This window comes from Jaculus jaculus, chromosome 7 (genome assembly GCF_020740685.1).
Source record: "Jaculus jaculus isolate mJacJac1 chromosome 7, mJacJac1.mat.Y.cur, whole genome shotgun sequence".
In the NCBI taxonomy this organism is placed as follows: domain Eukaryota; kingdom Metazoa; phylum Chordata; class Mammalia; order Rodentia; family Dipodidae; genus Jaculus; species Jaculus jaculus.
This window is the reverse complement of record NC_059108.1, coordinates 72,200,392-72,212,878: the sequence shown is the minus strand read 5'-3', so window position 1 is coordinate 72,212,878 and position 12,487 is coordinate 72,200,392. Positions and strand designations below refer to the sequence as shown.

General features: G+C 39.6%; 1 protein-coding gene across 1 annotated transcript in view; it reads left to right on the top strand.

Annotated features, from left to right (window-relative positions):
- Positions 1–12,082, top strand: part of Stxbp6 (syntaxin binding protein 6) — a 336,345-nt gene extending 324,263 nt beyond the window's left edge. The window contains exons 5-6 of the mRNA XM_045154208.1: positions 1,631–1,788; positions 8,840–12,082. Coding sequence (XP_045010143.1) covers positions 1,631–1,788; positions 8,840–8,863 — 182 coding nt within the window. The 3' untranslated portion in view covers positions 8,864–12,082. The remainder of the gene's footprint in view (positions 1–1,630; positions 1,789–8,839) is intronic.
- The last annotated feature ends 405 nt before the right edge of the window (positions 12,083–12,487 follow it).

Below are 12,487 nucleotides of genomic sequence, written 5' to 3'. Positions count from 1 at the left end.
AAAAAGGTCAACACTTGTCTTCCTGAAGTCACACATCTTCCCTGACAACCTTGTCCAGACTTCTCTAGAGTTTCATTTCCTTAGCTCCATACCCATTTGTGACTTTTTTTTTCTTATTCAATCTCACTAATATCATCATAACATGGAAATGAAGCAGACAGATTTTCACTGGATTGTAACATGAGTGACAAATACACACACACACACACACACACACACACACACACACATGTTGGTTGGTTTAGAACTGGCTACAATTGGTAATAGTCAATTAACTCAACTTTCCTTCCTTCAGTGTGTAGTTGATGAGCTTAAAACCTACTCCTAAAGAACAAAAAATGAAAACAATTCCAGGCACTTAGTTGTTTGAGATCCTTTTCCACCAAGGAGAAATTAAGAAGCCTTTATAGCTAAAACTAGTGAAAATTGCGTTTTTATTAAACAGCTTTTGGGGCTCAATATATCCATTCCATGTACAAAATTATGCAATAAACTTATTCAAAGACATAAAGCTATTACATAAAGTGGCATTAAATATCTTCCACTCAATGTTAGCAAAATATAGGTATGCATTTCCTATGGCTGTCATTTTGCCATTTTCTTGTTCCTGTGCATCTACAAGTTCTGCCCCATGGAGCTTTGCTGCCCCATTTTGGTGAATGGGATGTCAAAAGTGTGTGATTTTTTGAGATGTAATGGTTTCTACTTTGTTTGGTTTCATTTCTGAATTGAGGAGGTCCAGTTTTCCTCTAGGGTTGCTTTTTGTAATGAGTTTTAAATCCACTAGTTACATAGAGTGCTAAGGCTCCACATTTCATATACTAGACCAGTCAAGAAAGCCCAGCCACCTATTGTATGGGGTTCTAGGTTAGGAGCCATCCATCTCTATTTGGAACCTTTAAGCTGATTCATAGTTTATAGAAGCCATGTACAGGAGATGTTGCTTAACCACTAGATAAAGAGATAAAATAAATGAATTAGAAAGAATATAGAGCATTATATTTGGAAAAAGCTCTATGGCCCAATTTTCTGCCAAAACTGCAGACCAAAAGACAAGTGATAATGATGTAGCCAGTAGTTGAATGCTTATCTGGCATACATGAGGACATAGGTTCAATCCCTAGGACCATACACATAAAAAAAAGATATGTTTTGCTGGACATGGGACTCACATATATAATCCTACTACTTAAGAGGCAGATGCAGGTAGATGGATGATATAGTTCCAGGTCAGCCAGGATAGAAGAATATGACTTCCTGGAAGAAGGAGATAGGAAGGAAGGCAAGCAGGATGTAAGATATGTAAGACCCAGCTCTGTCTCATCTGAATTTACCTGATTCTATGAACTTTTCAGGGTTTGAGTTCCAATTTACATCTGAAAGCAAGTCTTAAATCCAAGTGGACCCCATCTTTCTTAGCAGAATGCTAGAAGAATGGATGGACATGAAAAGTATGCAATGTCTTGGCCCTGTGGCTAGTCTGTGGGTGTTTTTCCTACAAGTAAATGGGTTTGAGTCAAAAGACATGTTAAGTTGTTCCTGGGCTCCAGAGGCCTTTCCATCATGTGGAGATATAGTGCCTGTGAATTGGGGAACCCACCTCTCGATGATCTTGCTCTCCTTCTTCCAGGAAATAGCATCCTCCATTCAGCTGCTGACAGTGTGACCAGTGCAGTGCAGAAGGCAAGCCAGGCCCTGAATGAGCGTGGGGAGCGGTTAGGCCGAGCAGAGGAAAAGACAGAAGACTTGAAGAATAGCGCCCAGCAGTTTGCAGAAACTGCACACAAGGTGAGCCAGCAGAGGGCAGGGGTTTCCACTCAGGGTCATCAGGCCTTATAGTGCCAAGAGACTGACTGTTTTCTGTGGTGAGAGATTTAAAGTCAGGCATAATTTTATGCCCCTTTGACAGTTTCCATATGCTATCTATTAAACTTACCAGAATCATAATTTTTTTGTTGTACCTGATTTCTGTTGTCATTTCCTGTTTTATGTTCTTGTCCCTCTCTCTACCCCTCAAGAAATATGAGCAGTCATTAGTTCCTTCCCAGTTCAAGGTTCAAGTTTCAGAATGAAGAAGAAATAAGATAAGGACTCAGGATGTATCTCTGCCTTTGACCACAGCTTGAAAGAATTTATTATGGACTATTCAGGCTTCCTCTTCCACTCCATCCCTTACACATGTATTATCCTATGTCCTTATCTCCTCAGGTACAAAGCAAGTTTTCTCCTCTGAGAATGACTATGTATTGTTTCAAGGCCTCTTTTCTGGAGCTCTAAGCTTGAGGAGACTGGTGCAGCTATTTTATTTATGTTTTATTTATAATAAAATCTTTCTAAACTTAAAAAATATTCTCTTCTATCCCTGAACACAGAGAATGGCACCTCCCATGTGTAGTAGTGTACCTTCTCCTGGCTAGGACAAAGCACCTAACCAAAAGCAGCTGATGAGAGGACAGTTGTTATTTTGGCTTGCAGTCTTTAAGGGGAAGCTTCATGATGACAGGGAGAAGCATGGCATGAGCAGAGGCTAGACATCACCACTGCCACAGCAGGTGGGAAACAGCAGCAGGAGAGAGTCAGAGCTCTGGTAAGGGGGAGGTAGCTGTAACGCTCCTAAGACCACCCCAGCAACATCCATTCTTCAGCAATGGTTACCCTCCTAAATTGCCACCAGCTGGGAACCACGCATTCAAAACACACAAGTTTATGGGTGACATCTGATTCAAACTCCCATGCCATGTATATTAATTACTTTTCTCATTGTTATAACTAAATTCCTGATAAGAAGCAGCTTAGGTGAGGATTTGTTTTGGTTTATGTATCTAGGTGATAGAGTTCATTTTGGCACAGAAGGTGGCAGAATAAGGTCAGTGGTCACATGGCATCTATAGTCAGAAAGCAGGAAACAATGAATTATCAGGACCCCAGCCTATGTAATGGAGCCTTCCATTTCAATTAACCTAAAGTAGAAACTCCCTCACAGTTATACTCAGAAATTTGTTTCCTAGGTGCTTCTAGATCTAATCAAGTTGACAATAGATTAATCATTACAAATCTGCTCCTTGTCAACTTGACACATAAGCATATCACCTTAAAGACATAACCTTCAATGCCTAGTCACCATGGCTATTTCATATCGCAAAATGCAACTTCAAAATACAACTTCCGGGCTGGAGAGATGGCTTAGTGGCTAAGCACTCGCCTGTGAAGCCTAAGGACCCCAGTTCGAGGCTCGATTCCCCAGGACCCATGTTAGCCAGATGGACAAGGGGGTGCATGCGACTGGAGTTCATTTGCAATGGATAGAGTCCCATGTCCAGCAAAACATATCTCTCTCTCTGCCTGTTTCTCTCTCTGTCTGTCGTTCTCAAATAAATAAATAAAAATAAACCAAAAAATATTGCTTAAAAAATACAATTTCAAAAGTCTCTAGAGTCCTTAAGAGTTCCAACACTGTTCAAATTCTAGTGCAGAGTCTCTGAGATTCAAGCAGTCTTTTAACTGTAAGCCCCTGTGACATGACAGTTACTTTCAAAATACAATGGTATAGAATAAACATTCATCTTTCAGAAGGAAGGAACGAGGATGTAGCAGGGACAGATCAGACCAAATCAAGACAATAAAGTCAGCAGACAAAGGCTAAACCCTTCATCTCCATGTCTATCTTCTAGTTTGTGATGTAATCATCTGGGCTCCAAAGGACTTGTGTATCTTCTTCCCTCTAGCTTTGTCACCTGCAGCACACATAGCTTCTCTCTTGTGCTAGCTCCATACATTCAGTATTCCTCAGCAGACACCCTGGGTTTCCACTGCAAGTTAGGCTAAACCTTCACACAGTGGCATCTCACATCTTCCTTGCAGGGTCTTTGACCCTGCCACGTATTCCCTGATCTTAGAGACTTACTTCAACATATCTCTAATCCTGCATCTTTATTGTCTATGAAACCAGTAGCACATGGAAGGTGCTGTCAAGTTCCACTGCCAGCTAGAGAGGCAGCCTAACCCCTTCCAACTACTATTGCAGTTGCCTCAGTCAGCCTAGGCAATTGTTTGTTTTCATCATGGAATCCTTTCAGCAGCCTTCTTAGTGTTAGCTCTGTGATGACTTGAACTAGGTGTCCCTATAAACTCATGTGTTTTGAATGATTGGTTCCCAGCTGATGGCAATTTGGGTGGTACAGCCTTTCTGGAAGAGATGTGTTGATGGGCATGGATCTTGAGGCTTAGTGGCCCTAGCTTGCCAATGTTAGTTTGGTTAACTCTCCTGCTACTGTTTCCCAACAGCTGTGGCGGAAAGGCTGTCCAGCCACTACTCATGCCATGCTGTCCCCTGACATCATGCAGCTTCCTCTAAAGACTAAGCCAAAGTAAAAAGAATTTAAAACTTTTCTCCCATTATCTGCTGTTGCTCAGGTGCTTTATCCCAGCAACAGGAAGGTAACTACAACAGGTTCTCTCCTTTCAAATGCATTTTCACTCTCACAGAGCCTTCAATAGATGGGGTATTGCTCTCAGAGTACTTTTCTTATTAACCCAGTGAAGAGAGTGGGATTTCTCTTTAATGGTTCTAATCTCTTTAACGATTAAAGATACTTTATCATCTGCACTGTCCTTGTCTGCAATTTTAAACTTGCTCACTCATACCTTTCCTCACCAAATTTCACATTTCTCATATCTTTTTGTTCTTACTGTGGATCTAAGTAAAAGCAACGAGCAGTTATTCTACATCCTGAATGCTATACTGTCTTAAAATTTTTTCTATCAATTAATCCATTACTCAAATTCTCCAAACACAGGTTGAATCAAGCTAATTCTTTGCAAGAACATAGTAACAATGACATCTGGTCCAGTTCTCAATAAAAGTATTTGTTTCTCTCTGAAACCTCATGAGGCATGCCTCCACTTCCCACATTTCTCTTAGCATTTTGATTTTCTAAGCTCCCACTAGACTGCTCTATTAAGCTCTACTTTAAGCATCTATGAGGGTTTTGTTGTTGCTGTGTTTTAGCCAAAAATTCCAAACTCTTCCACATTTCTCCTACAATCCAGTTCCAAAGGCCTCTGACTCATGTTATCAGGCTTACCACAGCAGCAGTCCCTTTTCCTGGTGATATATTTCTGTAGCAGTTACTTTTCTTATTGCCATAGAAAAATGCCTGACAAAAGCACATTAGGAAATGTTCATTTTGAACCAGGTTACCAAGGAAGCTATGAAATCATTATTCCAAATGTGGAGAGCACAATACCTAGAGGTCATCCATATAGGCATCTCATCTCTCTCAGAGGGGTTTTCGGACCATACAACCATTTCCCTGACACTGTGGCCAAGTTTGCTGGGTAGTTAGGAAACAATATGGTATGGCATTTATGTTCAGCTCTTTTACTGACCATCTGGGTGAACTTGGGCAAATGGTAAATTTCTCCAAGCCCCATTTCCTCATCAGTAAAATAATGACAATTAATAACAATAGCTGTCTTAAGGGTACTGAGAGAATCAAATGAATTTGAAGCTAGTGGCACATTCTATAACACATAAATATGAGTTGTTTATAATTACTTCCATAAAAATAGATTTGCCTGAACCTGCTGTATTTGTTTACATGGGCTTTGTGATGGGGCTGATGACAGAAAATTCTCTACTCAGCAATGGAGAAGGAATGCAGGTGAAAATTGTATGAGATCCAAACATGAGCATATCCTTCTAACATAAAGCAGCTCTGGTGGTACCTGTCAGACCAGAAATTGAAGAGGCCTTGAGGGGGAGTGTCTCTGGATTTGTCCAGTGGAGAGCCTGTACCAGGCCATTGTCTGCACTCAGAGGAAAGGGGTAAAGCATGAAAGGGGAGAGGCAGGAGCAGTTTACATTTGAATTGGTTTCCCCTCTGGGAGGTGTTCCCAGGGACAGGGTCAAAGCTAGCCTCACAGTTTTCTAAAATACGCATTTGTGTGTATGAGTCACCAGCATTGGCAGTATGCCTAACAGACAGATTGACCTCTTTAGACAAGGTGTGGCCGTTTTCCCAGGGCCTAGAACTGCTGATTTGGCTGCACTGGCATAGGCTCACCATCAAGATGTCATTTCACTGGCCAAGCTCCAGCCAGGTCACTGGTGAGGGGTACGTTCAGAGATGGAGCTCCCACCCCCATCCAGACATGGGTGGCGTTGTTGACTCATGACGAGTGGGCTGTGTTCACAAGTGGAGGCACAGTCAGAGTACTTGAGCAGACAGTAGTAATTCTAGGTGAGGATTCCTCTGAGCTCCCTAATTAACAAAGACAACCAACCGCAAATGTAAAGCATGGCTCACCTGTCTTAGAAAAGGATTTTAGGTGTTCTGGTTCTCCCCGAACCCCTGCAGTGACCCAGGTATGAAAGAGGATTTTGCACAACCCTATCCTCAAGCTATATGGGTACTTGTCCCCTATAGAGCAGATGGTAGACAAAAATGCTTTTCTCTCACTTCCCAGCACCCTCCTCACCACAGCTTCAGTTAGCCTGGCTTGAGGAAGTGTGGTTCCTTCCTGAGCTGTGGGCTTGGCATGATCCCAGCTATTAGGAAAGTGCAACTCACAGCTAAAACATCTGTGTTCACTTTCCCTTGCCCCAAAAAGCACAAGTATGCAGTGTGTACCACCCTCTGACAGTCTGCCATGAGCAGTGAGTCAACAAACAAGAGCACTGCCCACACCCTAGGCATCCCTCAGATGACATTTTTTGCAGAAAAGAAAATTGATCTTGCCTGTTCTGCACAAGCCCATATTTGTTGGGGAAGGAAGGGCAAGTGACATTATGATTTTGCCTGGGCAGGAACAGCATGGTCCATACTACAGTAAGTTGCTTCCCCTGAGTCTCTAGACCAGACGAATACTCTTAAAGTATTTCTCTGGTATGAATAATGATATTTTATATCATTATTGGGGGAGTGGGTTACATAGCATTGAAAGATGCTTTCTATGAAGTATTATGAAAGCAAAATACATCAAGGGAAAACTGTAAAGTGTAAAAACTCTTAACACTTGACTGAACATGGAGTTCAGGCATTTTTATAGACATACAAGAAAGCTACAATAAGGTTATACAACTCTACTTTGAAGCTGGAGATCGCAGCACAATTCTAGAAACAGCTATCCTGAATTGTTTAGTTTCTTTCTACTCTGAATTCCAAGGCTTTTAATTGCCAGGGAATTTTTAAAACCAGAATATTCCACTTTCAGTTAAAATATCAGTATTAATCTGACTGACTACTGAAAACAAAATACCATAAACTGGGTAGCTTGTAAACAACAAAAATTTATTTATCACAATTTGGAGGCTATAAAGTCCAAGATCACAGTGCTAAATTGCATGTCTGATGAGAGCCTACTTCCTGATTCACAGATAGTGACTTCTCAGAGTGTCTTGTCATGGTGAAAAGGGAAAGGAGGTTCCCTAATCACATTCTGAGGAGTCCACCTTCATGACCAAATCACCTCCCTCCCACCTCCTAATACCATCTCATTGGAAGCTGTATTTCAGCATATGGGTTTTGGGGAGACATTCACACCATAATAATACCTCAAGTAGTAAACTGCCTGAACCAATTGTATTTCTACACAGTATAGCTGATCTTGGTGCTGGGGTTCCCTTAACTCCATGTGACATGCACTGCTGTGGGAAGTGGGGTCTGGTTTAGCAGCAGCACAATCCTTCCTGAAGAATATTTGCTGTGTGTGACTTGGCACAAGCCCATTAGTGGAAAGATAACACCTCAATGAATGCCAGGACAGCAGCCCTGATCAAATATTTATGGCTGGTGTTCATTATACACAACACTAAGCAACTGTTTATTTGATGGGCCAGGCCTCATTGCTGAATAATATATGAAAACTAGAGGCACAGCCAGAAGTGTAGACTGTATAGAAAAGGGATCAGAATGTGGCTGAGTAGTGGGACCTATCTGAGGGAGAGCCCAAACTGTCATTTCACTGTGTGCTAGATGATAAGCTTTTTAAAATCAACTTATTGCAGGCTCAAAGACATTTATTTGTTTTAGCCACTTTTTATTTACTTTCAGTGGCCCTGCTAACCTGTACTGCTTCACTGGGTTGAAAATCCAGGCTGGAGAGTGAGTAGACAATTTCAAGTTGTCTCTCTATATGCTGTTGAGTTTTCATACTTCAGGAGACATCAGAAAATATTTACATTTCAAGAGTGTTGCTTGTCCACTTTGACTAGTGACCTTGGAACCACACCTTATCCTGGAATGAGTTACTCAGGCTGCCTGTGCATGAGTTTGTTTTTTTGTTTTGTTTTGTTTTGTTTTGAGGGTGGCCTTTTTAATATTTTTAATTAATTTATTTATTTGTAAGCAGAGAGAGATAGAAGAGAGACAGAGAGAATAGGTGCACCAGAGCCTCCAGTCCCTGCAAATGAACTCCAGATGCATGTACTGAACTACTGTGAATCTGGTTTTACCTGGGTATTGGGGAATCAAACCTGGGTTGTTAGGCTTTACAGGCAAGTACCTTAACCACTGAGCCATATCTACAGCCTCTGATTTGGTTTTTCAGTTGTTCCTTCAGTGGGATGAAAGCACACTACCTAGTACTGCCCACCACTGCAAGCATACAGCAACAAAATTAACATGAGAAAGAGTCAGAAGCACAGTATACAAGGAACTAGTTGGGAAAGTGTCACACTGGTGGATGGCGACAGAGCTGAACCAAGTGTCCAACCTGCTGCTGCTTCATCCTGAGGATGGGAGGGGGTAGTGCAGAGAGCTCCCTGTTAATAATAGGATGTATTTTATTTTATTTTATTTTTTTATTTTATTTTATTTTTTTGTTTCTCTTTCCTTAGCTTGCCATGAAGCACAAATGTTGAGAAGCTGCTTATCTTGGTGACTCTCATAAGAGAAATCGAAGATTGTGTTCAGCAATTTTTACAAGAATTTCGGACCTCCACTTGCTTCTTTTTTTTTCAACATATGGACATAGAGGAGGTTTTGTTGTTCATTTTCAGTTGTTATTATAAATGAAAAGGTGTTGTTTATACATTTCCTTAATAATAATCTTGCTAGGAAATGCTTTAGTATCATTGGCTTCATTTTTATGATTTCCCATTGTGTATGTGTTGGAATGTGTTTCATTTCAAAAAAATTTTTTGTAGTTTGCATATAAAATTTTGACCAAATGACAAACTAAATTGAATCTATACACTGGCACTATGTGTTGTTTTTTGTTTTTGTTTTTTGTTTTCTCCGGCACTAGCAACATGATAGTCCAATGAAATAACAGGTGTGTTTCCTGGATAAAAATAAAAGTTAAGCTATGGATTCACTCCTGCTTCTAATACTTTTAATTTAAAGAGTAAAATTAAGATTCTGCATCCTGAGACTTAAGGCTATTATGGAAAACACTTTGATTTATCAGGAAAAATAAGCAGTCTTAGATTTTGCTCTTTGCATGAACCATCACCAGCAGTCAAAAAGCAAGTGAGAATCAGAAATACACATCTACTTTGTAGGCTGAAGCTTAAATACTTCTGCTCTTTATTTTCAGGCTAAGTATTGGGAAGTATCATATGAAGGATGAAAATTTGAGAGGAAAGACCTAAAGAAAACCCTGTTTTAAAACCTTTGTGTCTCCACAAACATTTCTCTCTTTTGCCACTGTCCTATATTACAGTAACTAGTATTGAAAAACACTTAGATTTTTATCAAAAATGGCTTGCTCAGGTGATGTATGTATCTATGTGATGTATAAAAAGATACTACATTTAATTTCAGTTTCTGTTCTTTTCACAAAGCCATGCCCATTTTAGAGCCATTCTTGGGAAAGAGCTGTCAGTTCTTCAATATCTAAGTTTTAGAGGTTTGAATACTTGTATTTCTGTTTATTTCATGTAATTTTATATGTTTTTCTTGAAAAACTATGTACTTGTCAATTGCAGCTTACCTAGTTGGACACAGACAGCATGGTTCCAAAGTCTTTATGTGGCTGTCAGACTGAACAGAGTTGATTACATGCCTTTTGATTGTGTTGCTCAAGATCACACTGGGTTCAGAGCCTGGACATTTTGTTTCTGAGAGGGTTAAGATGCCAAACATGAAAATTCTGTGCTTGCCCCTTGTAAACTTAGCAGGCAAGCTGCATACTGCAGACACACTGCCAGATGTTCAGTGCAGTGCAGGATTTATGTGTAAGCTGAGTCATCAGGACCCCTTTCAGGACCTTCCTATCCACTGAGCCAAATAAGTTTACATATATATTATAGTCTCTTACATAGCTACATAAAGACACTTTTGGATTATTAATGCTTATTTAAATAACTGAAGATCTCCTGATAAAGCCTTCCTAGGGAAAGCGAGAGTATGTCTATTGGAAAATAAAAATTCCAGGCACTGCATGTCACAAGGAAGGCTGGATTTACTAGGACAAATTTCTGAATCTTCTTCATAATGCAAGAAAACACTGCAAAATTTATATCATGTACTATGAATGTTTACTAACATATTTTATACTTTTATTTTGGTGTCTTAAAAATTGAATGAATCCAGGAGCACACCATTTGCTGAATACTATTAGAAGTATCTAATTTCTAAGAAAGTCACCCAAATATCACTCCAGATGGGTTTTGTTTGCAGACTTTCAAAGATGTATAATCATCTTCCCAAACTGGATTTTGTTCTCACTGATACTTTGTATGAGTAATTAAATAACCACATCTAACCCCACCCTGATAATCAGCCAAACTCAAGAAATGGGTTTCCAGTTATCTACAATAGTTAGGAAGCTGATTCTAATGTAGCAGAGAATGAGATCATAAGCATACTATGTAAATCTCAGGTCCTTCTTGGCAGAAGAATTCATACTGCTCTTCAGAAATGTAAGCATCCCCCATCTTGCCCTCTTTCCTTAGTCTCTGTAGATCAGCTTAAGCCTAGGTCCTATTGAAAGCAGCCTGAATTAGAAGAAAGCCTGCCTAGAGTTTTGTTAGCTTCCTCTGTGCATTTGTTCCCAGGCCACAGTCATGCCTTTAACCTATAGCAAATCATAGTAAACATCCACCAAAAATCTCAGAGTAATTCCTGCCCCTCCACTACCTTCCTGCCTCTTGCAGAGGAACCCTAACAACATGTGTGAAAATTCTTTGCTATGTTTTTGTAGAAGGTACTGTAATGCATAATATGAATATAATCTAAACTACAGAAAATGGCTAAAATGACTTGTGCCATTGAGACCAACTCATTTGGTTGAGCTGACTAGAAGACATTTCATTTATTTCATTCTGCACTTCACTGTGAATTTGGGAGATGCTGTCTTTCTCTGAAGGACTTTTTAAATTGTATTGGCAACACATAAAGAAAAGAAACTTCTCAGTGTTACTACTTCTTCCTGAAATGTAGCTGTAGTATTCTGTACTAGTATTACTAGATATCTGTGTACAGCAAGAATACAGTAATTCAGGTTAATGTTTCATCTTAAAGAGTGTATTTGTAAACTATAACAAGATCAGTAGTTAACTTTTTTAAGCTCTGAAAAAATTAAGATTATGTGTTAGAATTAAAATTATAGTGAAATCTGTCTTAATACTATTGTAGCTAGCAAAGGTTGTACATTTATGCAAAAAAATTACAGAATGCTCTAAATAAGAAATCTTAAAGATAGAGCTTAAGAGATGGCTGACTCAGAGGTTGTGGCACTTGCCTGCAAAGCCTGAGGAACTGGGTTTGATTCCCCAGTGCCCACATAATGCCAGGTGCACAGAAAGGCAAATGCATCCATCTAGCGTTCATTTGCAGTGGCTAGAGGCCCTGGTGTACCCATTCTCATTCTCTCTCTCTCCCTCTCCCTCTTTCCCTCCCCCTCTCTTAAATAGTTTTTTTTTAAAAAACAGAAATACTAAAGATAGATTTCATTACTAACTTTCAGAATTGTAACACTTCTAATGTGTGTTATATAGTTACTAATTCCTCAGAAGTACTCTAAGATGTCAAGCATAATTTTTGTTCCATTTACAGACAAAGAACACTCTCTCTGTGGATTCACTACTACAGCAAACTCTAATTTTGTCATTAAATATTTTAAGTCTGTGGTGAAACTGTTGATCTCAGTTATTTGTGTAACCTATAAAACACTATCATATGAATGCATGCCATCACACTCTTTGTGCTAATGGGAAAGTCCTGTGTACCTACAGGAAACCTCAGAACTGGAATTAGCATGATGATAGAAAACCCTGAAGTGTAAAGAACACTAAAGATCATGCCCCAGTTTAGGTCCTGGCCATGTATTTAGCAAGAGTTGTTTGTTTGTTTGTTGTTTTTCTTTTTCATGAGTGAAGCAATTAATCTGACTACAGTTGCCTTTCTGCTGCTGTTAAATTGTAAAGGAGACTAGATCATATTCTATCCATTTACTTTTATAGAGAATAAAATGTAACTTATGGTCACTCTATTTGTTTTCAAGGAAAGTGGGTTGGGTGGCTGCTATGGCAGTACAGCCT